The 27,579-nt window shown below is 43.0% G+C and overlaps 1 protein-coding gene across 6 annotated transcripts in view; it reads right to left on the reverse strand.

Annotated features, from left to right (window-relative positions):
- The window catches only part of dscama (Down syndrome cell adhesion molecule a), a 170,101-nt gene that overhangs the window by 35,199 nt on the left and 107,323 nt on the right, over window positions 1–27,579 (reverse strand). For 3 of the 6 annotated variants that reach the window (XM_071338650.1, XM_071338654.1, XM_071338651.1), the window contains exons 7-12: window positions 22,397–22,693; window positions 17,255–17,530; window positions 15,181–15,459; window positions 14,937–14,978; window positions 11,506–11,625; window positions 6,227–6,406 (exon numbers count right to left, since the gene is read on the reverse strand). In XM_071338650.1, coding sequence (XP_071194751.1) covers window positions 6,227–6,406; window positions 11,506–11,625; window positions 14,937–14,978; window positions 15,181–15,459; window positions 17,255–17,530; window positions 22,397–22,693 — 1,194 coding nt within the window. Of the gene's footprint in view, window positions 1–6,226; window positions 6,407–11,505; window positions 11,626–14,936; window positions 14,979–15,180; window positions 15,460–17,254; window positions 17,531–22,396; window positions 22,694–27,579 lie in introns of those variants that run through there. The other 3 variants (XM_071338652.1, XM_071338653.1, XM_071338655.1) reach the window with 2 other exon arrangements.

Here is a 27,579-nt window from a genome sequence, read left to right on the forward strand (position 1 = left end):
AGTTGGAAGGCTGAAACAAGGGAAGGAATGAGAGAAAGAAAGCGAGAGTGAGAGAGAGAATAATTCTTACTTCAGTCTGAGGGAAGCGGTCTGATTGGGTGATTGGGAGCTTCGTGACCAGGTGACAACGCTGTTTTTCTCCAGTTAAGTCTCATTATGTGCGTGCTCTCATCATTGTGTCTCAGTGCGTTATGAGTGTAATGCTCTTAATTTATCCTAATTGGCACTGAGAGTGGCTGTTGACACACTCTGATAGAATAAACCTACTCTGGATTAGTGATGCATCCAGTCGATTGCATCAGTGGAGGTAGGTATACGGTAGACACGCGCACACGCACACGCACACGCACAAAGCTGTGAAATTACTGCTATTGCGACATAAGCAATTTCTGCTGACTGTGGGTGTCTGTGACATCGTTCATATACGAGGATGCATGGTGTATTATGGTTAGGCATTAGCCTATGCACAGACACTAATCACAATAAAAGTGTTTCACTACGACATCACAATAGCTGCAATTAATTTCCCTGTGGGTCCGCCACAATAGCCTGGCCGAATGGAATCTGTCGAAACCACTGAATTACAGTAGCAGCCTGAGAGGGCCATGATTCTTCAGTAATGGCCTGTGTGTGTGTGTGTGTGTGTGTGTGTGTGTGTGTGTGTGTGTGTGTGTGTGTGTGTGTGTGTGTGTGTGTGTGTGTGTGTGTGTGTGTGTGTGTGTGTGTGTGTGTGTGTGTGTGTGTGTGTGTGTGTGTGTGTGTGTGTGTGTGTGTGTGTGTGTGTGTGTGTGTGTGTGTGTGTGCCTATTAGTGTCTTTTCCAGAAATACAACCAGGTAAACTTGTGAGCGGGGTAATCCAGCCAAGAGCTCATCCAGTACTGTACATCACCTGACCACTTTACAGCCAGTCAGTTCCAGTGTTGCTGTAAGTGGCAGCAGCTTCTCCAGCAGCAGTGGTGTCGTATAGCCTGGATAAACAACACACACCAGCACAGCGCAGAGTGTACTGCATGCTACAGTAGTCTGCTGCATGTTTACTGTCTATGAAGAGGAGGACACAGTCTGGTGTGTGTACAGTATGTAACATTACACCTGCTCAGAAGAGGACAGGTTCAGTGGGTTAATGAGGGTCTCGTCTGGCACAAATGCACTGATCCACAGGAGACCAGGGAACAAGGCTCCCAGGGAGGCTCAGATTCCAGAGAGCAGGAGGGCCAGACACAACCAACACCCTGACCACACGACCACCTGCACAACGATCAAAACAACAACCTGAACCTGACACTCCAGGAGCTGAGCTCAGCTGAGGGAGAACACTGACACACAGGCTCACAAACAGACACACACACACACACACACACACACACACACACACACACACACACACACACACACACACACACACACACACACACACACACACGGACATTAATAACAGTGTGTGTGTGTGTGTGTGTGTGTGTGTGTGTGTGTGTGTGTGTGTGTGTGTGTGTGTGTGTGTGTGTGTGTGTGTGTGTGTGTGTGTGTGTGTGTGTGTGTGTGTGTGTGTGTGTGTGTGTGTGTGTGTGTGTGTGTGTGTGTGAAAACACTCGAAGCAGCCTATGTCCAAACAATTTACACGGGGATGAAAATCGACCACTGCTGTGGGTACTCTGCTGTGTGTGTCTAGACATAAGGTTTTAGCTACGGTAAATACATATAATTGTGTTTATCGGGGTGTGCATCCATATGAGTGTGTTTGTGTGTTGGTAAGTGTACGTGTCCTGGTATATGTATTGTGTGTGTGTTTGTGTGTTTGTAAGTGTACGTGTCCTGGTACATGTATTGTGTGTGTGTGTTTGAGTAAGTGTGTGAGTGTATTATATGAGCGACTGAGTCAGAGAGACTGGCTCGGCAGTCTCAAATGGAGGTCGCTATGGAACATTTTCAACGCTCCAGGAGCTGTGTTTATTTTGCTTTATTCCGGAACAATGTGGACCGTCCTGACTTTCAACACAGCAACTGTTTGCTTGCAGAGGACTACAGGGTCGAAGTGGCTACTCTTAGAAAATAAGTAGTGAACCTACACAAGCTACTTGGGAATCCACGCCTGTCTACTTTTTCTTTTTCTTCTACCCCAGTAGCAGGACACCGTTCTGGTCTGGTGGAAGTGTCGCCCCAGTGTCGGCTCTCCACAGCCAACTGGTCAGTACTGTGCAGGGATCCCTCCCCGGAGGGGCCTTCCCCTTCTCTGGAGAACGGAGCTAGCAGGATGCTCCTGGATGATGGGGGATGTTCCTGTTCTCGACCCAACCAACCAGCCATGGAGATATGTTACTCATCATGTATCATGGAGATACTGTATGTCACTCGCTGTGGAAGTCGACGAAAACGTCCTCTGGCAAAGAGGGCCTCCTTGGAGATGTTAAGCCCGGACCGGACACAGACCAGAAACGGCTTTGCTGCCCTGGATACAGAGGTTCCGGCGCCTTCTGTCCTAGTGGTGTGGTCATGTACCACAAAGAGGGATTTAGGAAAATTACAATTGGCTCAGAACAGGGCAGCACGGCTTGCCCTTAAAAGTACACGAGGAGCTAACATTAATGATGTTTTTATTGAACCTTTATTTAACGAGGTAAGTCAGTTAAGAACAAATTCTTATTTACAATGACGGCCTACCAAAAGGCAAAATCCCTCCTGCATGGACGGGGGCTGGGATTAAACATTTTAAATAAATAAAATAAAAATATTGGACAAAACACACATCACGACAAGAGAGACAACACAACACTACATAAAGAGAGGCCTAAGACAACAACATAGCATGGCAGCAACACATGACAGCACAACATGGTAGCAGCACAGGGTACAAACATTATTGGGCTCAGACAACAGCACAAAGGGCAAGAAGGTAGAGACAACAATACATCACACAAAGCAGCCACAACTGTCTGTAAGAGTGTCCATGATTGAGTCTTTGAATGAAGAGATTGAGATAACTGTCCAGTTTGAGTGTTTGTTGCAGTTCGTTCCAGACACTAGCTGCAGCGAACTGAAAAGACGAGCGACCCAGGGATGTGTGTGCTTTGGGGACCTTAAGCAGAATGTGACTGGCAGAACGGGTGTTGTATGTGGAGGATGCGGGCTGCAGTAGATATCTCAGATAGGGGGGAGTGAGGCCTAAGAGGGTTTTATAAATAAGCATCAACCAGTGGGTCTTGCGACGGGTATACAGAGATGACCATGATATGCATGTCAATCTCTAATGGCTCAAAGTGGAAGAGAGATTGACTTCATCACTACTTGTTTTTGTAAGAAGTGTTGACAAGCTGAATGTACCAAGCTGTCTGTTTAACCTACTAGCACACAGCTCGGACACCCATGCATACCCCACAAGACATGTCACCAGAGGTCTCTTCACAGTCCCCAAGTCCAGAACAGACTATGGGAGGATCACAGTACTACATAGAGCCATGACTACATGGAACTCTATTCCACATCAGATAACTGATGCAAGCAGTAGAATCAGATGAAAAAAATGGTAAAAATATACCTTATGGAAAAATTGTACAGACAAACGTATTCACACACAAGAGCTAGCACATGCACTGTACAAACATGCACATTGTAATATTGTTGTATGGTGGCATTATACATTTAAGCAATAAGGCCTGGGGGGTGTCGTATATGGCCAATATACCACGGCTAAGGGCTGTTCCTCTGCATGACGCAATGCGGAGTGCCTGGACACAGCCCTTAGCCGTGGTATATTGGCCATATATCACAAAACCCCCAAGGTGCCTTTTGCTATCATAAACTGGTTACTAACATAATTAGAGCAGTAAAAATAAATGTTTTGTAATACCCATGGTATACGGTCTGATATACCACGGCTTTCAGGCAATCAGCATTCAGGGCTCAAAACACCCAGTTTCTAATTTGTATTCTAGACATGTAGTGGTGTAATAACGTTATATGATGTACTGTTTTATCTTTTGTTTTATATATAACGTAAGTGCCTTAATGTGTGCAGCAGGACATCGCACATGCACGCGCGTACAGACACACACACTCACAAGGACACACATGTACACAAACCGTGCACACATACAGTACCAGTCAAAAGTTTGGACTCGAAACCCTACTCATTGCAGGGTTTTTCTTTATTTTTACTATTTTCTACACTGTAGAATAATAGTGAACACTTCAAAACTATGAAATAACACATGAAATATTTGAGATGTAAGGGCTATTTGACCAAGAAGGAGAGTGATGGTGCTGCATCAGATGACCTGGCCTCCACAATCACACGACCTCAACCCAACTGAAAAGCAGACAACAGGTGCTCAGCATATATATGAACTCCTTCAAGACAGTTGGAAAAGCATTCCTCATGAAGCTGGTTGAGAGAATGCCAAGAGTGTGCAAAGCTGTCATCAAGGCAAAGGGTGGCTACTTTGAAGTATCTCATATATAAAATATATTTTGATTTGTTTAACACTTTTTTTGATTACTACGTAATTCCATATGTGTTATTTCATAGTGTTGATGTCTTCACTATTATTCTACAATGTAGAAAATAATAAAAATAAAGAAAAACCTTGAATAAGTAGGTGTCCAAACTTTTGACTGGTACGCACACAAACAACACATACCTCTAAGACACACTAAGAGCCTGATTTACCCAACAACTTTGGGTAAATCTATGCAGTTTATACAGTCTATTCACCATCAACATCAAAAGTGGAAATCCTTCAACAGACAAGATGAAAACAATAGTCTAGCCTCAATTTTCTACAGTTGACTTTTTTTCACCTGAAGAGGGCAGTGTTTCTATTGGGAAAATCTACAGTGAGAACGTATAGTATAATGCGGTATGCATGTGGGAGCAGCAGACTGAAAGTGAGGAACGCTTGGAGGGATCCCGCTTTTGATTAGTTGTCAAATAAAACTGCTTTCATTTCACTTGAAGCACAAGAATATGGTACAGTGCATGTCATCTAGGTTGTATAACTACATTGCATCGTAAGAAATAATGCCACATCTAATTGTAGAGTTAACATAAGATTGGGAACCATGTCTGAAGAGGCTGAAAACATCAAATCAATGGACGTGTGTGTGTGTGTTTGTGTTTGTGTATATGTGTGTGTGATTAGGGGGATGGAACTGGCTCTAGAGGGGGGTGATGGGCACAACTCCCCATCATGTCACTACCAATCAAATCCCAGTGGTTAAACTGGGAGACATACAATGATGGGAGATGGAGGGAGGAGGGAAGGAGGGAAGGAGGGAGGAGAGATAGATACAGACAGACAGGGGGGGGGAAATCATATTGCATCAGAAATGAAATACAGTTAAATATTACACACACATAAAGACAGAGAGAGAAATACAGAAAGGGAAGACTGAGCAAAATAGGAAGCAGAAGAGGAGGAGGAGGAAAAGGAGGAGAGAAAGCCAGACATACAGAAAAGCAGCCTAGGGAGGGGGAGAAGAGAGAGAAGGGAAGAAAATGGAGGGAGATAGACTGGTAGCCCATCCCTCCCCCAGCCCTCTTTTCCACATGGTAGCCTCTGCCTGCATATAGAGTTCAGAGCCTAATGGAGGGGAGCTAAGTCCATGGCCACTCAGCGGATAAACGCCTGTGTTTCTCAGAGAGAAAGAGAGCGATGGAGACTGGCGACATTGCATGGTTGCTTTTGTGGGATGTGTTCAGGCAGAATGACACAGGGCCGTGGTGGTGGTGGCACCACACTGGTGGCTTCTCTGTCACAGAGCACAGTGACTTCAGTCAACTTAACCTTCAGCCATTTAACACCACCACGCAGCACTTTACTGGATCACCCCACTGTAAATACAGGGAAAGATGACCAGCTAACAACCGCTGTCCATCCATACAGGGCTGAAATGTGGATCTTTGACATCCCTATAACACTTTATTCCAACACAGAGACACTCACTCCAGCACAGAACAGTAACATGACTCAACAACAAAAAGACTCCACAAAATGACTGCTATGAATGTCTCTAATGGGGGCCAACATGTAGCCTACTGCTTCCCCATGGGTCTCTCTGTGGAACTTGCAGTACATGATCCTTTCAAGAAGAGAGGTCTTACTTTTATCACTGAGCTTTAAAAAATGGACATTGGAGAACACAGACATTCCAGGATAAAGAGGGGGTCTTCCATTTGACACTGAGATCCATGTATAAAGCCATGAAAGATGGGGGTCTTCATTGACTTACTTTTGACGTTGAGGTACATGGACTTGCTGACGTCAGCTCCCACGTCATTGCTGACCTTACACAAGTAGTAGCCACTGTCCTCCTCCAGCACGTGTTTGATTAGCAGAGAGCCGTTGACCAGCACCTGGATACGGAAGCCTGAGTTCAGGGCTATAGGCTGGAACTGGGGAACCCCCGCACCTGGGGAGGGAGAGAGAGAAAGGGAGAGGTGGATGAGGGAGAGAGAGGAGGAAGGGGAGGGGTGGATGGAGGGAGAGGAGGAAGGGGAGGTGTAAGATGTTTTAATAACACGAGAAATTACTACATAATGGATGGATGTTTTGCATCAACAAACATTACAGTACATTTCCTTTTACTCTGTTATCGTAATGTGAGAAGCTGTTGCTTTCCTTTCTCTTACTGTTGGTTTAGACTTACAGTACAGTGCTGCGCTTTCACCATTCAACCTCAAGGCTGTGGACACTGTGTTTGCTGTGTTGGCTCTCATAAACGAATGATCTATAATAAAAAAGCTTGCCGTAGAACAATGTTGTGTATCAGCAAGATAGTCAGAGGAGTAGAACTGAAAGATGCACAGTTACAAAATAACTCTGTTCTCCTCAATCATGAAAGTCCTTAAGTGGCCCAGCCAGAGCCCAGACTTGAACCCTGGAGACCTGAAAATAGCTGTTCAGCGACGCTCCCCATCTAAACTAACAGAGCTTGAGAGGATCTGCAGAGAAGAATGGGAGAAACTACCCAAATACAGGTGCACCAAGCTTGTAGCGTCAAACCCAAGAAGACTTGACTCGAGGCTGAAATCACTGCCAAAGGTGCTTTAACAAAGTACTGAGTAAAGGGTCTAGGTATTCTTATGTAAATGTGATATTTCAATTTTTTTTGCAAGAATTTCTAAAAACCTGTTTTTGCTTTGTCATTACGGGGTATTGTGTGTAGATTAAGGAGAGAAAATGTTGTTTTAATCTATTTTAGAATAAGGCTGTAACGTAACAAAATGTGGAAAAAGTCAAGGGGTTTGAAAACTTTCCGAATTAACTGTATTTTTGTTAGCTGCATGTCTGACATAACTCCGCTAGTCCTAAACTCAGCAAAAAAAAGAAACGTCCTTTTTTCAGGACCCTGTCTTTCAAAGATAATTCGTAAAAATCAAAATAACTTCACAGATCTTCATTGTAAAGGGTTTAAACACTGTTTCCCATGCTTGTTCAATGAACCATAAACAATTAATGAACATGCACCTGTGGAACGGTCGTTAAGACACTAACAACTTACAGACGGTAGGCAATTAACCTTTCTAGGACACACGTTCCGCTAGCGGAACCCACCCCAACATTCCGCTGAAAAGGCAGCGCGCGAAATTCAAAAATATTTTAGAAATATGTAATTTTCACACATTAACAAGTCAAATACAGCAAATGAAAGATAAACATCTTGTTAATCTACCCATCGTGTCCGATTTTTAAAATGTTTTACAGCGAAAACACAACATATATTTATGTTAGATCACCACCAAATCCAAAAAACACACAGCCATTTTTCCCAGCCAAAGATAGTCACACAAAAGCAGAAATAGAGATAAAATTAATCACTAACCTTTGATAATCTTCAGATGACACTCATAGGACATCATGTTACACAATACATTTATGTTTTGGTCGATAATGTGCATATTTATATCCACAAATCTCGGTTTACATTGGCGCCATGTTCAGAAATGCCTCCAAAATATCCGGAGTAATTACAGAGAGCCACGTCAAATAACAGAAATACTCATCATAAACTTTGATGAAAGATACATGTTTTACATATAATTAAAGATACACTTGTTCTTAATGCAACCGCTGTGTCAGATTTAAAAAAAAACTTTAGTAAAAAGCACACCATGCAATAATCTGAGACGGCGCTCAGATTTAACAAAATTTCTCCGCCATGTTGGAGTCAACAGAAATATGAAATTAAGGGGCCTCCCGGGTGGCACAGTGGTCTAGGGCACTGCATCGCAGCGCTAGCTGTGCCACCAGAGACTCTGGGTTCGTGCCCAGGCTCTTTCGCAGCCGGCCGCGACCGGGAGGTCCGTGGGGCGACGCACAATTGGCCTAGCGTCGTCCGGGTTTGGCTGGTAGGGATATCCTTGTCTCATCGCGCACCAGCGACTCCTGTGGCGGGCTGGGCGCAGTGCGCGCTAACCAAGGTAGCCAGGTGCACGGTGTTTCCTCTGACACATTGGTGCGGCTGGCTTCTGGGTTGGAGGCGCGCTGTGTTAAGAAGCAGTGCGGCTTGGTTGGGTTGTGTTTCGGAGGACGCATAGCTTTCGACCTTCGTCTCTCCCGAGCACGTACGGGAGTTGTAGCGATGAGACAAGATAGTAATTACTAACAATTGGATACCACGAAATTGGGGAGAAAAGGGGGAAATTCAGAATTACATCATAAATATTCCCTTACCTTTCCCTATCAGAACGCAATGCCAGGAATCCTAGTTCCACAATAAATCGTTGTTTAGTTCGATAATGTCCATTACTTATGTCTAAGTAGCTACTTTTGCTAGCATGTTTAGTGCACATGTCCAAACGCTCGCGCAGATGCAGGCGAACTCGGACAAAAACTTCAAAAAGTTATATAATAGGTCGAAAAAACTGGTCAAACTAAGTAGAGAATCAATCTTCAGGATGTTGTTATCATAACTATCCAATAACGTTCCAACCGGAGAATTCCTTTGTGTCTCTAGAAGAAATGGAACGCAAGGCGATATCATGTGTAATGCGCATGACCAGGAACTGGCATTCTGCCAGACCACTGACTGAAACACCTCCCATCCGGCCCCACATCACACTAGAGGCTTCATTCCACGTTCTACAGACTGTTGACATCTAGTGGAAGGCATAGGAAGTGCAAACAGATCCATATCTTACAGGGAATTGAAAAGGCGATGAGTTGAACATCGACCAGCCTCAGAATTCTCACTTCCTGTTTGGAATATTTCTCAGGTTTTTGCCTGCCATATGAGTTCTGTTATACTCACAGACATCATTCAAACAGTTTTAGAAACTTCAGAGTGTTTTATATCCAATAGTAATAATAATATGCATATATTAGCATCTGGGACAGAGTAGGAGGCAGTTCACTATGGGCACGCAATTCATCCAAAAGTGAAAATGCTGCCCCCTATCATAAAGAAGTTAAAAATATACATATTTTGGAGATGATTTCATTTTCAAATAACCGAAAGTGAGAGGTTGTAATCTGAATAAAGGGAAAAAGGCCATTCTTGAACATGGGGTGAGACAGTTTTACTAATCTGTATAGAACCAGTTTTAAGTATAACTTTTGTGACTGATGCCTTTAGTGAGAGTTTTAATGCTTTAATATTTAATCATTTCTGCCCTCCGAATACATATTCATTATTTAAATAGGCCCATTTAATTATGTCTGGCTTGCTGTTCCAAATAAAATGGAATATTTTTTGCTCATTTCATTTAAAAAAACAGGTCACTAGGTGTAGGCAAGACCATAAGAAAATACGTAAACTGGGATATGACTAAAGAGTTAATCAGGGTGATTTCCCCACAAATATATATTTACCTTTCCATGGTAGCAAGATCTTATCTACTTTTGCTAACTTTCTATTAAAATGTATTGAAGTGAGATCATTTCTTTCTTTCGGGATATGTATACCGAGTATGTCCACATCACCGCCAGACCATTTTATTGGTAAACTACAAGGTAATGTACAAGTTGTAAAGATCCAATATGTAATATAGAACACAATTTGGAGAGGAGAGGTTATAAAAATGATCTACATCCTCTAAGAGGTTGTGGAGGGATCCAAGTTGTGGATTTAAAAGAAAACATGAATTATCAGTGTACAATGACACCTTTGTTTTTAAGTACTGGATTTCGTGCTTGATATTGTTGTTGGAACTGATTTCAATAGCTAACATTTCATGGCCATAATAAAAAGATACACAGATAGTGGACAACCTTGTTTTACTCCTCTTAACAGTTTAAAACTTCCCGAAAAGTAGCCATTATTTACTATTTTACACATAGGGTCACTATACATAACTTTAACCCATTTTATAAGACATTCTCCAAAATTGAAATATTCCAGGCATTTATATATATCAATTCCAGTCGTACTTAATCAAAAGCGTTTTCAAAGTCAGCTATGAATACCAAGCCTGATTTCCCAGATGTTCATAGTGTTATATTGTTTCCAGTACTTGTCCTATATTATCTCCAATATATCGTCCATGTAAAAAACCTGTCTGATTAGGATGAATAATATCCAACAATACCTTTTTAATTCTATGTATTTTGCTTGAATTTTGGCATCACAACACTGAAGTGTAAGGGGACTCCATTTTTTTCAACGGACTAGGTCTTCATATTTACCACTTGGATACTGTTTCAGTAATAGCGGCAGGTAGCCTAGTGGTTAGAGGATTGAAGAAATTGAATCCCTGAGCTGACAAGGTAAAAATCTGTTGTTCTGCCCCTGAACAAAGCAGTTAATCCACTGTTCCTAGGCTGTCATTGAAAATAAGAATTTGTTAACTGACTTGCCTAGTTAAATAAAGGTTAAAAAAAAGATATATATAATGAAATCAGGCCTTCTTGTTGAGTATCTGATAATCTACCATTTTTATAGGTGTGCTACATGCGGTCCTCTGAGTATTTCAAAAAATGTTTTGTATACCTCCACTGGTATGCCATCCAGCCCTGGAATTTTCCGGACTTAAAGGCTTTAATTGCATCAAGAAGTTCCTGCTCTGTAATTTGGCCTCCACATGAGTCTTTCTGCACAGTTGTTAATTGTACATTATTAATAGAAAAAAATCCATACAATTAACTTCGGTTAGTGGAGATGGAGGAGACTGAAACTAAAACATATGCTTTAAGTACTTTGCTTCCTCTTTCAAAATATGGTTTGATGAATCATGGGTGACTCCGTCATTTGTAACAAGTTTCAGTCAATCATTTTTGGCAGCATTTCTATGTTGAAGATGAAAAAATTATTTGGTGCATTTTTTCCAATATTCCATCCAGTTCGCTTTACTTGTATAATATTTATAAATTAGATTATTCTGGAATAAGTTCCTCCATTTATTTTATTTTTTATTTTAACTAACTTATGTGCCTCTATGGTACACATTGACACCTTATAGAGTCCATGCCCTGACGAATTGAGGCTGTTGAGGGCAAAAGGGGGTGCAACTCAATATTAGGAAAGTGTTCCTAATGTTTTGTACACTCAGTGTATATTGTGGTGCTATTTACCTTTGGAATACTTCCACACTATGGTAGGGACGGGGTATCCCTCTGCAGAGCAGTTGAGGATCACAGCTTTCCCATAGATGCCATCCTGGTCCTTGGGCTGCACCACAAATTTGGGAGGGACTGGTTAGGAGAGGAACAGAAAAAAGGTAATTGATTATTGTATACCTTTATTTAACTAGGCAAGTCAGTTAAGAACAAATTCTTATTTACAATGACGACCTACCCCGGGCAAACCCGGATGACGCTGGGCCAATTGTCTACCTCCTTATGGGACTCTCAATCACGGCCGGATGTGATGCAGCCTGGATTAACACTGGTTATACTGTTATGGTGTTTTAGTTTGAGTTTGTAATACCTTGTGGCTTAAATAGTGGAAATTAGAAATATATTTTCACACCAAGTGTAAGAAAAACAAGAGGAGCCAATGATAACGTAGGTTAGCATATTAGCAGGGTTGGGGTCCATTCCATTTCAATTCCAGTCAATTCATAAAGTAAACAAAATTCAAATTCAAATGTGTTCCTCATTGAAAAGCATCGAAGAGAATTGGAATTTCAGTTTCCTTTGTGAATTGACTGGAATTGAAATGGAATTAACCCCAACCATGCATATTAGCCTTCAGTAGTGGAATAAGTGGCATCTCACATCACAACATTAAAATAAAATTATGGTAATTGCTGCTATTTGGATTACATGCTGACCAGAGCAAAAGCGTCGCGTGATCGAGTGTTGCAAATACATTTACACATACATGTTATTCAATCATTGCACCCACACAGCTCGTGCGCGTCAGCGAGCGTCTTCGTAACCAGGTGCTAAAATAGAATTTGGTTCTATTTCTGACGCTTAACGCGCTGCAAGTCCTGCCTTAAAGGGGTTTGGAGTCAGCCAGGATATTCTGGAGAGGGTGTACAGCAGCTTGGTGGAGAGCATCCTCACGTTCAATATGACAGTCTGGTATGGTAATCTGAGCGTGAGGAGCAAAAACAAACTTACCAGAATAGTAAACACAGCCAGCAGAGTAATTGGTCGACCACAGGCACATTTGAACATTCTGTTCCACAAGGCAACCAAAAAGAAGGCACTGGCTGTCATTGGCAACCCCTCCAACACTCTACACCCTCAGATTGAGAGTCTTCCCTCTGGCCGGCACTTCAGAATGCCCATGACCAAGAAGAACATGTTCAAACATGAATTCGTTCCTTGTGCTGTTGAACTACTAAATGCTAAGTAAATTGTATCGGTATACAGTTGACGTCGGAAGTTTACATACACCTTAGCCAAATACATTTAAACTCAGTTTTTCACAATTCCTGACATGTAATCCTAGTAAAAATGCCCTGTTTTAGGTCAGTTAGGATCACCACTTTATTTTAAGAATGTGAAATGTCAGAATAGTAGTAGAAAGAATGATTTATTTCAGCTTTTATTTCTTTCATCACATTCCCAGTGGGTCAGAAGTTTACATACACTCAATTAGTATTTGGTAGCATTGAATTTAAATTGTTTAACTTGGGTCAAACGTTTCAGGTAGCCTTCCACAAGCTTCCCACAATAAATTGGGTGAATTTTGGCCCATTCCTCCTGACAGAGCTGGTGTAACTGAGTCAGGTATGTAGGCCTCCTTGCTCACACACGCTTTTTCAGTTCTGCCCACAAATTTTCTACAGGATTGAGGTCAGGGCTTTGTGATGGCCACTCCAATACCTTGACTTTGTTGTCCTTAAGCCATTTTGCCACAACTTTGGAAGTATGCTAGGGGTCATTGTCCATTTGCAAGACCCATTTGCGACCAAGCTTTAACTTCCTGACTGATGTCTTGAAATGTTGCTTAAATATAGCCACATCATTTTCTTTCCTCATGATGCCATCTAGTTTGTGAAGTGCACCAGTCCCTCCTGCAGCAAAGCACCCCCACAACATGATGCTGCCACCCCCGTGCTTCACGGTTGGGATGGTGTTCTTCGGCTTGCAAGCCTCCCCCTTTTCCCTCCAAACATAACAATGGTCATTATGGCCAAACAGTTCCATTATTGTTTCGTCAGACGAGAGGACATTTCTCCAAAAAGTACGATCTTTGTCCTCATGTGCAGTTGCAAACCGTAGTCTGGCTTTTTATGTCGGTTTTGGAGCAGTGGCTTCTTCCTTGCTGAGCGGACTTTCAGGTTATGTCGATATAGGACCCGTTTTACTGTGGATATAGATACTTTTGTATCTGTTGTCTCCAGCATCTTCATGAGGTCCTTTGCTGTTGTTCTGTGATTGATTTGCACTTTTCGCACCAAAGTACGTTCATCTCTAGGAGACAGAACGTGTCTCCTTCCTGAGCGGTATGACGGCTGCGTGGTCCCATGGTGTTTATACTTGCGTACTATTGTTTGTACAAATGAACGTGGTACCTTCAGGCGTGGATGGATGAACCAGACTTGTGGAGGTCTATCAGAAGCTTCTGAAGCCATGACATAATTTTCTGGAATTTTCCAAGCTGTTTAAAGCCACAGTCAACTTAGTGTATGTAATCTTCTGACCCACTGGAATTGTGATACAGTGAATGAAGTGTGAAGTGAAATAATCTGTCTGTAAAGAATTGTTGGAAATACTACTTGTATCATGCACAAAGTAAATGTCCTAACCGACTTGCCAAGACTATAGTTTGTTAACAAGAAATGTGTGGAGTGGTTAAAACAAGTTTAATGATTCCAACCTAAGTGTATGTAAACTTCCGACTTCAACTGTATCTAGTGCAGTTGGGACAGTGGTTGTTTGTGAATGAATGTATTACTGTCTTCTATGTTTTTAGTGTATGCAACATGATGGACTGACTGGTTTAAATGTGTATGATGTGAGAATGTATGTGGATCCTGGATGGACAATAAAGTTTTATTCTATTCTATTATATTCTATTCAATATCCTCATTGTTTTTTAGGAGCATACACCCAATGCCATCTCCTCATAGATTTTTAGGAGCATATACCTACATGGGTGATTAAAAGATGAACTGAGGTCCACACTCCAGTCAGTTGTGGTAACGCACAGTAGGTTGCCAACCGCCATATGAAGTCCAAAGAAGAAGAAGCAGCTTGAAGGAAGGAGGAGAGATGACAAGAAACGAATTCGGTTTTACCGTTTTATCTGTGGATTAATTGTCAGAGTAGAGGACCTTGTGAATTTCAGGTAAAATAACAACCCAATGTTTATATCCCAGGACAAATTAGCTAGCAACAGCAAATTAATATAATTGTTTCAGAGTTTGTTTTGATATTTCGACCTGCGTGTCTTGATCGCTACTGGTGTGGGTGGACAAAATCAACTTGCGTGAGATAAGCGCACGTGGACGCACTCGTTCGCACGCGTTCGTGTGGTCTGGTCAGCATGTTAGGGTTATATTTTCTTTAAGCATATAGTTTTGCCAGGTTTTCCTGTGCTATACCCAACATAGGCCTAGTGGTAGGTTGATTTGGATCCACTCCAACTGTAGGGGAACATATGAAGAGAGTTGTATCTAGCAAAATACTTGCAAAACTGCCAAATACCTTCTAGACTCATATCTTTGAGTAGGGTCAAGCCTTCTCGCCCCTTTTCCCCATCCCCACCCTCCCTCTCTCCCCTATTCACCCCTCTCCACCCCCCCTCCCAGCCCACCTCCCCCCTTTCTCCCTCCCCTCCTCCCTCACCCCTGACAATGAGCTGACTCTGGTGTTCCACGGTGGCGGCCTGGTTGCGTGCAATGCAGGTGTAGTTGCCATTGTGCAGGAGAGACAGGTTGGAGATACGCAGGGAGCTGGTGAAGTCTATGTTGTCGATGGTTACACTCAGGCTGGCCGGGATTGGCTGACCGTCCTTCTGCCATGTGATGAAGACAGGCTGGTCACCTGACATCACCACACACGGAATGAACACACGCTGGCCGATGGAGAAACGAGGGAACTCGAAGGGATGGATGGTGGGAGGAACTACGGGAGAAAGAGAGGGGTTGAGTTAAGGCAAGCATATTTATTTACGTCTCTAAAAGGATTCAACTCAGTTAGTTCTATTTATACACCATTGTAAGTTTAGCAGGTACCATCCTGTGAAACCCCTGTGAAAAGATTTCCCTAATCAACCATCATCATATTCAGTCCATCACCTTATTAATAGCATGGCTTAACACAGTGGAGATGCAAGTGAGAGAGAGAAACTGATTATATTTCCCATTGTGGGGAGGCAGAATTCTCACTGAAATAACACGAATATGCCTGACTGCATGAGCATGGATGTGCTCTCCCTCTCCCTCTCTCTCTCTGGGGACACTGTAGACATCGTGAGAAACAGATGCTTTGGAGAATTAATGATTTAAAATAACATTGGAATAAGCAGCACTTCAGCGCTTATTTAATTCACAACAAAGTAGGCATAATGGGCTCCTGGGGATTCCCTCTCCTCTCCTCAGCCTCGGAATGCTAAGCAGCCGAGAGGCAAATTAGGCAGAGTGGGAATGACAGTGTTCCCAGCTTTGTCTAAGGCCGTAGCCAGCGTGATTTCCCCCGCCTTGCACACTCGTTAACGTTTAAATCACCAACAGTGTCACCAGCAAAGCACCCCCACACCATCATACCTTCTCCTCCATGCTTCACGGTGGGAACCACACATATGGACATCATCCGTTCACCTACTCTGCGTCTCACAAAGACACGACAAATCTCAAATTTGTATTCATCAGACCAACAAGACAGATTTCCACCGGTCTAATGTCCATTTCTCGTGTTTTTTTGTTTTTTTTAAGAACAAATTCTTATTTTACAATGACAGCTTACCCCGGCCAAACCCTCCCCTAACCCAGACGACGCTGGGTCAATTGTGTGCCACCCTATGGGACTCCCGATCACAGCCAGATGTGACACAGTCCGGGATCAAACCAGGGTCTGTAGTGACGCCTCTAGCACTGAAACGCAGTGCATTAGACCGCTGTGGCACTCAGGAGCTTGGCCCATGCAAGTCTCTTCTTCTTTTTGGTGTCCTTTAGTAGTGGTTTCCTTGCAGCAGTTTGTGTCTGTTACTTGAACTCTGTGAAGCATTTATTTGGGCTGCAATCTGAGGTGCAGTTAACTCTAATGAACTTATCCTCTGCAGCAGAGGTAACTCTGGGTCTTCCTTTCCTGTGGCGGTTCTCATGAAAGCCAGTTTCATCATAGCGCTTGATGGTTTTTGCGACTGCACTGCAAATTTTCCGGATTGACTGACCTTCATGTCTTAATGGACTGTCATTTGTCTTTGCTTATTTGAGCTGTTCTAGCCACAATATGGACTTCTTCTACCAATAGGGCTATCTTCTTATCTTCTGTATACCACCCCTACCTTGTCACAACACAACTGAAACGCATAAAGGAAAGAAATTCCACAAATTAACTTTTAACAAGGCACACCTGTTAATTGAAATGCATTCCAGGTGACTACCTCATGAAGTTGGTTGAGAGAATGCCAAGAGTTTGCAAAGCTGACATCAAGGCAAAGGGTGGCTACTTTGAAGAATCTCAAATATAAAATATACAGTTTTTTGGTTACTACATGATTCCATGTGTTATTTCATAGTTTGATGTCTTCACTATTATTCTACAATGTAGTAAATAGTAGACATTTATTAAAACAATGGAATGAGTAGGTGTGTCCAAACTTTTGACTGGTACTGTAGCTCTAGGTCGGGGAGCCCTGTGTTATATGTTTATTAACTGAGTCTGGCAGAATGAGACCAGGTTTGAGTGCGTACTCTACCTTTCACACTGACGTGCACACTTTGGCTGGTGGAGAGAGAAGGTGAGACCAGCACGCTACACGTGTACTCTCCCTCATCCACATCCTTCTGTACATCATACAGCTTTAGCGTGCCATTGTTCTCAAACGCCCGCTGCCGGTGGTTATAGGGGAGCAGTTTGGCATCCTTGTGCCACTTGATGGAGTAGTACGGGTAGCCAATGACGCGGCAGTGGATATACATGTCCCGCCCAGCAATGGCAGTGAGGTTTTTCATTGGTCGTATGCTGGCAGGCCCTTAAAGGAGACAGAAGAGAAATACCTCTCTTAAAATGATTTTGAGGCTAAGAAATGTGAAACTTTACAAGTGTGAGATGTTGAAGTGTGTCAAAAACCATTGAAACAGACAGTGATTCATTCTGAAAGACAAAGGAAACATTTATTGGGGATTGTAACATATTAAAACAATATCTTACTGTGGATAATAGATTAGTATAATATCAACACCTCTTTTCCCTGTAATTAGTAAATAAAAATTTATTTCCTATAATAGTCTTATGGAATAATAGCAATATAAAATCACCACAGCCTGGGACCTATCCATAGCTGTTCCAGAGGGGTTTTTACCTACCTTCCAATTTTAATCTCTCTGAGGTGAAGTGAATATTATTATACTGTTCTAGCACCTGCTAGACGCCAGCCATGATTGCATTTGACAAGCATTAGACAATGTTCCCACTCTCCACTCATGAACCTATTATCAAAACTATTACTCATGTTCCCCCTGCTCTCTCTTTCACACTGCTGGAAAACCCACAGCATATATAACAAATATGACTCCATAATACAGCCCCTATCAGGGATACTGACTGACTATAAGTATATTTGACATACTGTAGATCAGTGTTTCCCAACCCTGGTCCTCCAGTACCACCATCAGCACACATTTATGTTGTAGCCCTGGACAAACACACTTCATTCAGCTCAATGAGAGCTTGATGATTAGTTGACAAGTTGAATCAAGTGTACTTGTCCAGCGTTTCAATAAAAATGTGTACTGTTGGGGGTACTCGAGGACCAGGGTGGGGAAACACTGTACTAATCTACAGTTGGATACAGTAGCTTGATACAGTCCCTTCAGAAAGTATTTACACCCCTTGACTTTTTCCACATTTTGTTGTTACAAAGTGGGATTAAAATGGATTTAATTGTAATTTTTTCTTAACGATCTAGAAATTCTAACATTTGTAAAACATTTATGAAAATCATACACTTATATATCTTGATTAGATAAGTATTCAGGAGTCAATACATGTTAGAGTCACCTTTGCAAATGATTACAGCTGTGAGTATTTCTGGCTAAGTCTCAAAGAGCTTTCCACACCTGGATTGTGCAACAGTTGCCCATTATTATTTTCAAAAGACTTCAAGCTTTTGAAATAAATAAATTCTCCCCAATTTTGTGATATCCAATTACGATCCAATTACAATCTTGTCTCATCCCTGCAACTCCCCAATGCGCTCAGGAGAGGGGAAGGTCAAGTCATGCGTCTTCTGAAACATGACTTGCTAAGCCACAGTTCTTAACACCTGCTCGCTTAACCCGGAAGCCAGCTGCACCAACGTGTTGGAGGAAACACAGTTCAAGTTACAACCGTCGTCAGCCTGCAGGCGCCCAGCCCGCCACAAGGAGTCGCTAGAGCGCGATGAGCCAAGTAAAGCCCCCCCAGCTAAACCTTCCCCTAACCTGGATGAGGCTGGGCCAATTGTGAACCGCCCTATGGGAGTCCCGGTCACGACCGGATGTGACACAACCTGGGATGGAACACCAGGATGTAGTGACGCCGTATCACTGTGATGCAGTGACTTAGACCACTGCGCTACTCGGGAGGCATAGCCCATCTTTCTGATGCTGTATGGTCAAAAATAATATGATATTGTTGCCACCTGTAGTATTGAATGCAAGGGAAGCCATCAACCATTTGGCCTCCCTTCATAAAAACAATACAATAACAGCCAACATCAATCAGCGTAGCACTAAACTGATTGAGCTCAACTGTGAATGGTCCTGGCGCACCAAAAAAAAGTGTCAATGGAAACCAGCTTGGATTTGGATTCACAACAATCACATCACATCAAGCCAAAATTAATTTGACAGAAATAAACTTGAATTGTTGCATCTCATTGTGTTGTTGTCCTTCGGTGGCTAGGCAGCTAGCTAAAATTGTCCCTTTCCTAAATTAGCCATGGATGGAGATAGGGATTTGGACTTGTGGTTTTACTTAATTCTCTGTACTGGCCAAGTATTATAACGACGATTCTGATCCAACCGTAAATTCATACATGGTGCCTCTGGCCTGAGAGGATGGAAGTTCAATATGTAGCTAGATGTAGTAGGCTAATGTTAACTAACTGGCTAATTGTTGCTCATGAAAGGAAGTTTGGCTAGCGAGCAAGCATTTTAACCAGGTAGCCTAAGACAACAAAAACTAAAAGCGTGTACTGTACGACAAAGTCCACCTTTACTGCAACATGAAAGAGAAGAGGATGGCATTGGCGTTTCTCTACAAGTAGGGTGAGTCAACAGTTTTCTTCTACATGCAGACACACACACAAACACAAATCAGTACTATAGACAGCCACATTATATTTAGCTTACATTGATTGGACTAAATTGTTTTTGGAATATTTTAGTTGTCACTGTATTAGACTAAGCAGAGGTGATTTAAAGATGTTGAAATGTTGAAGTTGAAATGGTGCTGGAATAGTGGAGGCAGCTCCTGTTTTCTTTGCGACTTGCGGAAACTCTCCAGTGTTCTAAATCAATAGTGGGTTAGTAGTCCGAAAAGTCCGGAAACATTCAATTGATTGACCATGCTGTAGGTAATGTAGGTAATGTTTGTTACATGCAATATCCTTTGCTGACTCCACCGGACAGATGTTGCTCTCCAGTTTTGTGATGAAACAAAGGTGCGGTTGAATTTATTCTGCCACTGTGTCTTATTGTCTTGGCCTTAGGCCTATTAATCACAGTGGCAAGGCATTTGAACTAACAGGTTCATAGTGCAAACAACACAATTATCACAAGACTGGTTGTAACATGGCTATTGTTTTTCGGCTTGGTTTTCCCAGTTAATTTACCCACGCACTGCTACTGCCCGGCAACTGAGTTAGGAAGTACACCTGCATCTTTGTAGTGATTGGGTGTATTGATACACCATCCAAAGAGTAATTAATAACTTCACCATGCTCAAATGGATATTCAATGTCTGTTTTGTTTTTTTACCCATCTGCCAATAGGTGCCCTTCTTTGTGAAGCATTAGAAATCCTCCCTGGTCTTTGTGGTTAAATCTGCTCGACTGAGGGACCTTACAGATAATTTTATGTGTGGGGTACAGAGAGGAGGTCGTCATTCAAAAATCATGTTAAACACTATTATTGTACACAGAGTGAGTCCATGCAACTTGTTATGTGACTTGTTTAGCAAATTATTACTCCTGAACTTGTTTAGGCTTGCCATAACAAAGGGGTTGAATACTTATTGACTCAAGACATTTCAGCTCTTCATTTTTGATTAATTTGTATACATTTTTTAAACATAATTCCACTTTGACATTAGGGGGTATTGTGTGTAGGCAAAAAACAACAACAATGTAATCCATTTTAAATTAAGGCTGTAACACAACAAAATTTGGAAAATGTCAAGGTGTGTGAATACTTTGAAGGCACTGTCGAATAGAAGACAGTTTAACTATGTGGTGGTGTGCACCTCTAGTGCATTGCACAGGCATCCACGCTGCTACTCTCTTTAGCACGATTAAGGAGCCAACGATGCGAGAAACAGTCATTACACTATCTCCGCAATGGCACCTGTGGAGATTTCTCTGCTATGCTTGGCTGCATTCAGTGCTGTGCTCTGCGCTAGGCTAGCTAGCCTACTGACCTGGAGACTTTAACATCCCTTCACTAAGCCCAAGCTAAAGCTGCAACATGGTGATTTCCAGTAGGGTTGTCATGATACCAGTATCGAGTTACTAGGATACCTAATAATTATAAGAATTTGTTCTTAAACTGACTTGCCTAGTTAAATAAAGTTAAAATAAAACAATTTAAAAACTGATTTTCCATGGCAAAAAGGAAAACACAAAGCAGACTAAACTCTTTGGTTCTTTAAAAAACCTACTCTACGTAAAATAGTGTGTGCTATAGCCTGGAAAAGAAATGTGATTCTAGTTGACAACATAAGGTTGCTTGATTCCAACATTAGGACTGTTTTCCTTCATGTTTTGTTTCCTTGCCACGATACCTCTGAGTATCGCGATACTAGTATCGTGACAACTCTACTTTCCATGGGGCAAACCATCAAAAGGAGTTATTCAATCCGTAACACAGGCCATAGGCCTATCCTTCTCTGTTTGGAATTAGCATTAAGTAGAGGATGGAGGGCCTGGAGTCTCTAGATAGACCCCCAGAAACCATGGTGACAGTCTGTTCTACAGTGTCTGGCTTTAAAGCTGCCTGGCACCTCCCTGCTGAGTGTAGATTGCTCCTCAGTCATATGCTAGTGCAAGTGTAAATCAACTTAATAGTGTCCCAATATCAAGCCATCAGCGGGTGTTAGATAGGGCATTAGAGAAGTTACCGCTGACAGCAGAGAGTGATGATCGCAGCACTATACAAGCCCCTAGGATAATTTGCCATGTTTTGAATAGGAAATGAAAGCAAAAGGGGAAAAAATGGGGACAGACAGACAGAGGAACTAGTTGACACAAAGAGACCCACATCGACACAGACAGGATGACAGATGGGGAAAACAGACCAGATAGAACACACAGACACACACATCAACACACACCCAGACAAAGACAAACAAGTACACCAACACAGACACATGTACACCTCTTTGTGATGACATACGTAAACAAAACAAGAAGGAAAGAAACAAACAAATGGTGCACAACTAACACAGCACACACAGAAAACACACACACAACCAACATAGAGACCCTGGAAAGAGCTCAGAAGAGGTTATTCTGGCACACTCAAAGGAGCTTAGCAAAAAAAAACATGCATCAGGAAAAACAACAAAAACAACAACAACAAATTAATTCATAAACATGTGTAAAATGTAATTGTTTTGGAGGAGCTGATCTGACAAGCACCTCTTACGTTTATTCGCGCCTGGTAGGAGACCGCCCCGGCTGAATTGTTGCAGATGCACCGGTAGACACCCCCGTCCGGCCCCGTGGTCTGGCTGATGTTCAGGTGGCTGACCACATGGCCCTCCTGGCTGGTGTAGTGGCCAATGCGGTGGCGGGAGTCCCTGATCACCGGCTCGTCGTCCAGCGTCCACGTCACCCTGGGCTCCGGAGTGCCTTTCACAGTGCAGAATAGTGACACAAACTCGTTGGTTCCAAACACTTTCTCACTGAAGGAGGAGATGATCTTGGGCGTGCCATCTGGAGAAAAGTGGAGAGGGAGACAAGATGGGAGGTGGGTTAGCGCTAAAGGTGTTTCTTCTAGTAGATGGGAGGTGGGTTAGAGCTCAAGGTGTTATAGTAAATGGAGGTGGGTTAGAGCTCAAGGTGTTATAGTAGATGGAGGTGGGTTAGAGCTCAAGGTGTTTATTCTAGTAGATGGGAGGTGGGTTAGAGCTCAAGGTGTTATAGTAGATGGAGGTGGGTTAGAGCTCAAGGTGTTATAGTAGATGGAGGTGGGTTAGAGCTCAAGGTGTTATAGTAGATGGAGGTGGGTTAGAGCTCAAGGTGTTATAGTAGATGGAGGTGGGTTAGAGCTCAAGGTGTTATAGTAGATGGAGGTGGGTTAGAGCTCAAGGTGTTATAGTAGATGGAGGTGGGTTAGAGCTCAAGGTGTTATAGTAGATGGAGGTGGGTTAGAGCTCAAGGTGTTTATTCTAGTAGATGGGAGGTGGGTTAGAGCTCAAGGTGTTATAGTAGATGGAGGTGGGTTAGAGCTCAAGGTGTTATAGTAGATGGAGGTGGGTTAGAGCTCAAGGTGTTATAGTAGATGGAGGTGGGTTAGAGCTCAAGGTGTTATAGTAGATGGAGGTGGGTTAGGGCTCAAGGTGTTATAGTAGATGGAGGTGGGTTAGAGCTCAAGGTGTTATAGTAGATGGAGGTGGGTTAGAGCTAAAGGTGTTTCTTCTAGTAGATGGGAGGTGGGTTAGAGCTCAAGGTGTTATAGTAGATGGGAGGTGGGTTAGAGCTAAAGGTGTTATAGTAAATGGAGGTGGATTAGAGCTCAATGTGTTATAGTAGATGGAGGTGGGTTAGAGCTCAAGGTGTTATAGTAGATGGAGGTGGGTTAGAGCTAAAGGTGTTTCTTCTAGTAGATGGGAGGTGGGTTAGAGCTAAAGGTATTCTAGTAGATGGGGGGTGGGTTAGAGCTCAAGGTGTTTCTTCTAGTAGATGGGAGGTGGGTTAGAGCTAAAGGTATTCTAGTAGATGGGGGGTGGGTTAGAGCTCAAGGTGTTTCTTCTAGTAGATGGGAGTTGGGTTAGAGCTAAAGGTGTTATAGTAAATGGAGGTGGGTTAGAGCTCAAGGTGTTATAGTAGATGGAGGTGGGTTAGAGCTAAAGGTGTTATAGTAAATGGAGGTGGGTTAGAGCTCAAGGTGTTATAGTAGATGGAGGTGGGTTAGAGCTAAAGGTGTTTCTTCTAGTAGCTGGGAGGTGGGTTAGAGCTAAAGGTGTTATAGTAAATGGAGGTGGGTTAGAGCTCAAGATGTTATAGTAGATGGAGGTGGGTTAGAGCTCAAGGTGTTATAGTAGATGGAGGTGGGTTACAGCTAAAGGTGTTTCTTCTAGTAGATGGAGGTGGGTTAGAGCTAAAGATGTTATAGTAGATGGAGGTGGGTTAGAGCTAAAGGTGTTTCTTCTAGTAGATGGAGGTGGGTTAGAGCTAAAGATGTTATAGTAGATGGAGGTGGGTTAGAGCTAAAGATGTTATAGTAGATGGAGGTGGGTTAGAGCTCAAGGTGTTATAGTAGATGGAGGTGGGTTAGAGCTAAAGATGTTATAGTAGATGGAGGTGGGTTAGAGCTAAAGTTGCTTATTCTAGTAGATGGGAGGTGGGTTAGAGCTACAGGTGTAATAGCAGATGGGAGGTGGATTAGAGCTAAATGTGTTTCTTCTAGTAGATGGGAGGTGGATTAGAGCTAAAGGTGTAATAGCAGATGGGAGGTGGATTAGAGCTAAAGGTGTTTCTTCTAGTAGATGGGAGGTGGGTTAGAGCTAAAGGTGTAATAGCAGATGGGAGGTGGATTAGAGCTAAATGTGTTTCTTCTAGTAGATGTGAGGTGTGTTAGAGCTAAAGGTGTTCTAGTAGATGGGAGGTGGGTTAGAGCTAAAGGTGTTTCTTCAAGTAGATGGGAGGTGGGTTAGAGCTAAAGGTGTATCTTCTAGTAGATGGGAGGTGGGTTAGAGCTAAAGGTGTATCTTCAAGTAGATGGGAGGTGGGTTAGAGCTAAAAGTGTATCTTCTAGTAGATGGGAGGTGGGTTAGAGCTAAAGGGGTTTCTTCTAGTAGATGGGAGGTGGATTAGAACTAAAGGTGTTTCTTCTGCTAGATGGGAGGTGGATTAGAGCTAAAGGGGTTTCTTCTAGTAGATGGGAGGTGGGTTAGAGCTAAAGATGTTCTAGTAGATGGGAGTTGGGTTAGAGATAAAGGTGTATGTTCTAGTAGATGGGAGGTGGGTTAGAGCTAAAGCTGTATCTCCTTCAGATGGGAGGTGGTTAGAGCTAAAGCTGTATCTCCTTCAGATGGGAGATGGGTTAGAGCTAAAGCTGTATCTCCTTTAGATGGGAGATGGTTAGAGCTAAAGGTGTTTCTTCTTGTAGATGGGAGGTGGGTTAGAGCTAAAGGTGTTTATTCTAGTAGATGGGAGGTAGGTTAGAGCTAAAGGTGTTTATTCTAGTAGATGGGAGGTAAGTTAGAGCTAAAGGTGTTTCTTGTTGTAGATGGGAGGTGGGTTAGAGCTAAAGGTGTTTATTCTAGTAGATGGGAGGTAGGTTAGAGCTAAAGGTGTTTCTTCTTGTAGATGGGAGGTGGGTTAGAGCTAAAGGTGTTTATTCTAGTAGATGGGAGGTAGGTTAGAGCTAAAGATGTTTCTTCTAGTAGATGGGAGGTGTATTAGAGCTAAAGAGGTTTCTTCTAGTAGATGGGAGGTGGGTTAGAGCTAAAGATGTATCTTCAAGTAGATGGGAGGTGGGTTAGAGCTAAAGGTGTATCTTCTAGTAGATGGGAGGTGAGTTAGAACTAAAGGTGTTTCTTCTAGTAGATGGGAGGTGGATTAGAGCTAAAGGGGTTTCTTCTAGTAGATGGGAGGTGGGTTAGAGCTAAAGATGTTCTAGTAGATGGGAGGTGGGTCAGAGCTAAAGCTGTATCTCCTTTAGATGGGAGGTGGTTAGAGCTAAAGGTGTTTCTTCTTGTAGATGGGAGGTGGGTTAGAGCTAAAGGTGTTTCTTCTAGTAGATGGGAGGGGGGTTAGAGCTAAAGGTGTTTATTCTAGTAGATGGGAGGTGGGTTAGTGCTAAATGTGTTTATTCTAGTAGATGGGAGGTGGGTTAGAGCTAAAGGTGTTTATTCTAGTAGATGGGAGGTGGGTTAGAGCTAAAGGTGTTTCTTCTGGTAGATGGGAGGTGGATTAGAGTCACAAGACGCAGGCCTCCTAATTGTCCCTAGAATTTCTAAGCATACAGCTAGAGGCAGGGTTTTCTCCTATAGAGCTCCATTTTTATGGAAAGGTCTGCCTACCCATGTGAGAGACGCAGACTCGGTCTCAACCTTGAAGTCTTTACTGAAGACTCATCTCTTCAGTGGGTCATATGATTGAGTGTAGTCTGGCCCAGGAGTGTGAAGGTGAACGGAAAGGCTCTGGAGCAAGGAACCGCCCTTGCTGTCTCTGCCTGGCCGGTTCCCCTCTCTCCACTGGGATTCTCTGCCTCTAACCATATTACAGGTGCTGTGTCACTGGCTTACTGGTGCTCTTTCATGCCGTCCATAGGAGGGGTGCGTCACTTGAGTGGGTTGAGTCACTGACGTGATCTTCCTATCTGGGTTGGTGCCACACCTTGGGTTGTGCCGTGGCGGAGATCTTCGTGGGCTATACTCGGCCTTGTCTCAGGATGGTAAGTTGGTGGTTGAAGATATCCCTCTAGTGGTGTGGGGGCTGTGCTTTGGCAAAGTGGGTGGGGTTATATCCTTCCTGTTTGGCCCTGTCCGGGGGTATTATCGGATGGGGCCACAGTGTCTCCTGACCCCTCCTGTCTCAGCCTCCAGTATTTATGCTGCAGTAGTTTATGTGTCGGGGGGCTAGGGTCAGTTTATTATATCTGGAATACTTCTCCTGTCTTATCCGGTGTCCTGTGTGAATTTAAGTATGCTCTCTCTAATTCTCTCTTCCTCTCTTTCTTTCTCTCTCTTGGAGGACCTGAGCCCGAGGACCATGCCTCAGGACTACCTGGCATGATGACTCCTTGCTGTCCCCAGTCCACCTGGCCGTGCTGCTGCTCCAGTTTCAACTGTTCTGCCTGCGGCTATGGAACCCTGACCTGTTCACCGGACGTGCTACCTGTCCCAGACCTGCTGTTTTCAACTCTCTAGAGATACTCTTAATGATCGGCTATGAAAAGCCAACTGACATTTACTCCTGAGGTGCTGACTTGCTGCACCCTCGACAACTACTGTGATTATTATTATTTGACCATGCTGGTCATTTATGAACATTTGAACATCTTGGCCATGTTCTGTTATAATCTCCACCCGGCACAGCCAGAAGAGGACTGGCCACCTCTCATAGCCTGGTTCCTCTCTAGGTTTCTTCCTAGGTTTTGGCCTTTCTAGGGAGTTTTTCCTAGCCACCGTGCTTCTACACCTGCATTGCTTGCTGTTTGGGGTTTTAGGCTGGGATTCTGTACAGCACTTTGAGATATCAGCTGATGTAAGAAGGGCAATATAAATAAATTTGATTTGATTTTGATTTGATTAGAGCTAAGCGTGTTTCTTATGGTAGATGGGAGGTGGATTAGAGCTAAAGAGGTTTCTTCTAGTAGATGGGAGGTGGGTTAGAGCTAAAGATGTTCTAGCAGATGGGAGTTGGGTTAGAGCTAAAGGTGTATGTTCTAGTAGATGGGAGTTGGGTTAGAGCTAAAGGTGTATGTTCTAGTAGATGGGAGGTGGGTTAGAGCTAAAGGCAAATCTTATAGTAGATGGGAGGTGAGTTAGAGCTAAAAGTGTAATAGTAGCTGGGAGTTGGGTTAGAGCTAAAGGTGTATGTTCTAATAGATGGGAGGTAGATTAGAGCTCAAGGTGTTTCTTCTAGTAGAT

Source organism: Salvelinus alpinus, chromosome 13, assembly GCF_045679555.1.
Source record: "Salvelinus alpinus chromosome 13, SLU_Salpinus.1, whole genome shotgun sequence".
NCBI lineage: Eukaryota > Metazoa > Chordata > Actinopteri > Salmoniformes > Salmonidae > Salvelinus > Salvelinus alpinus.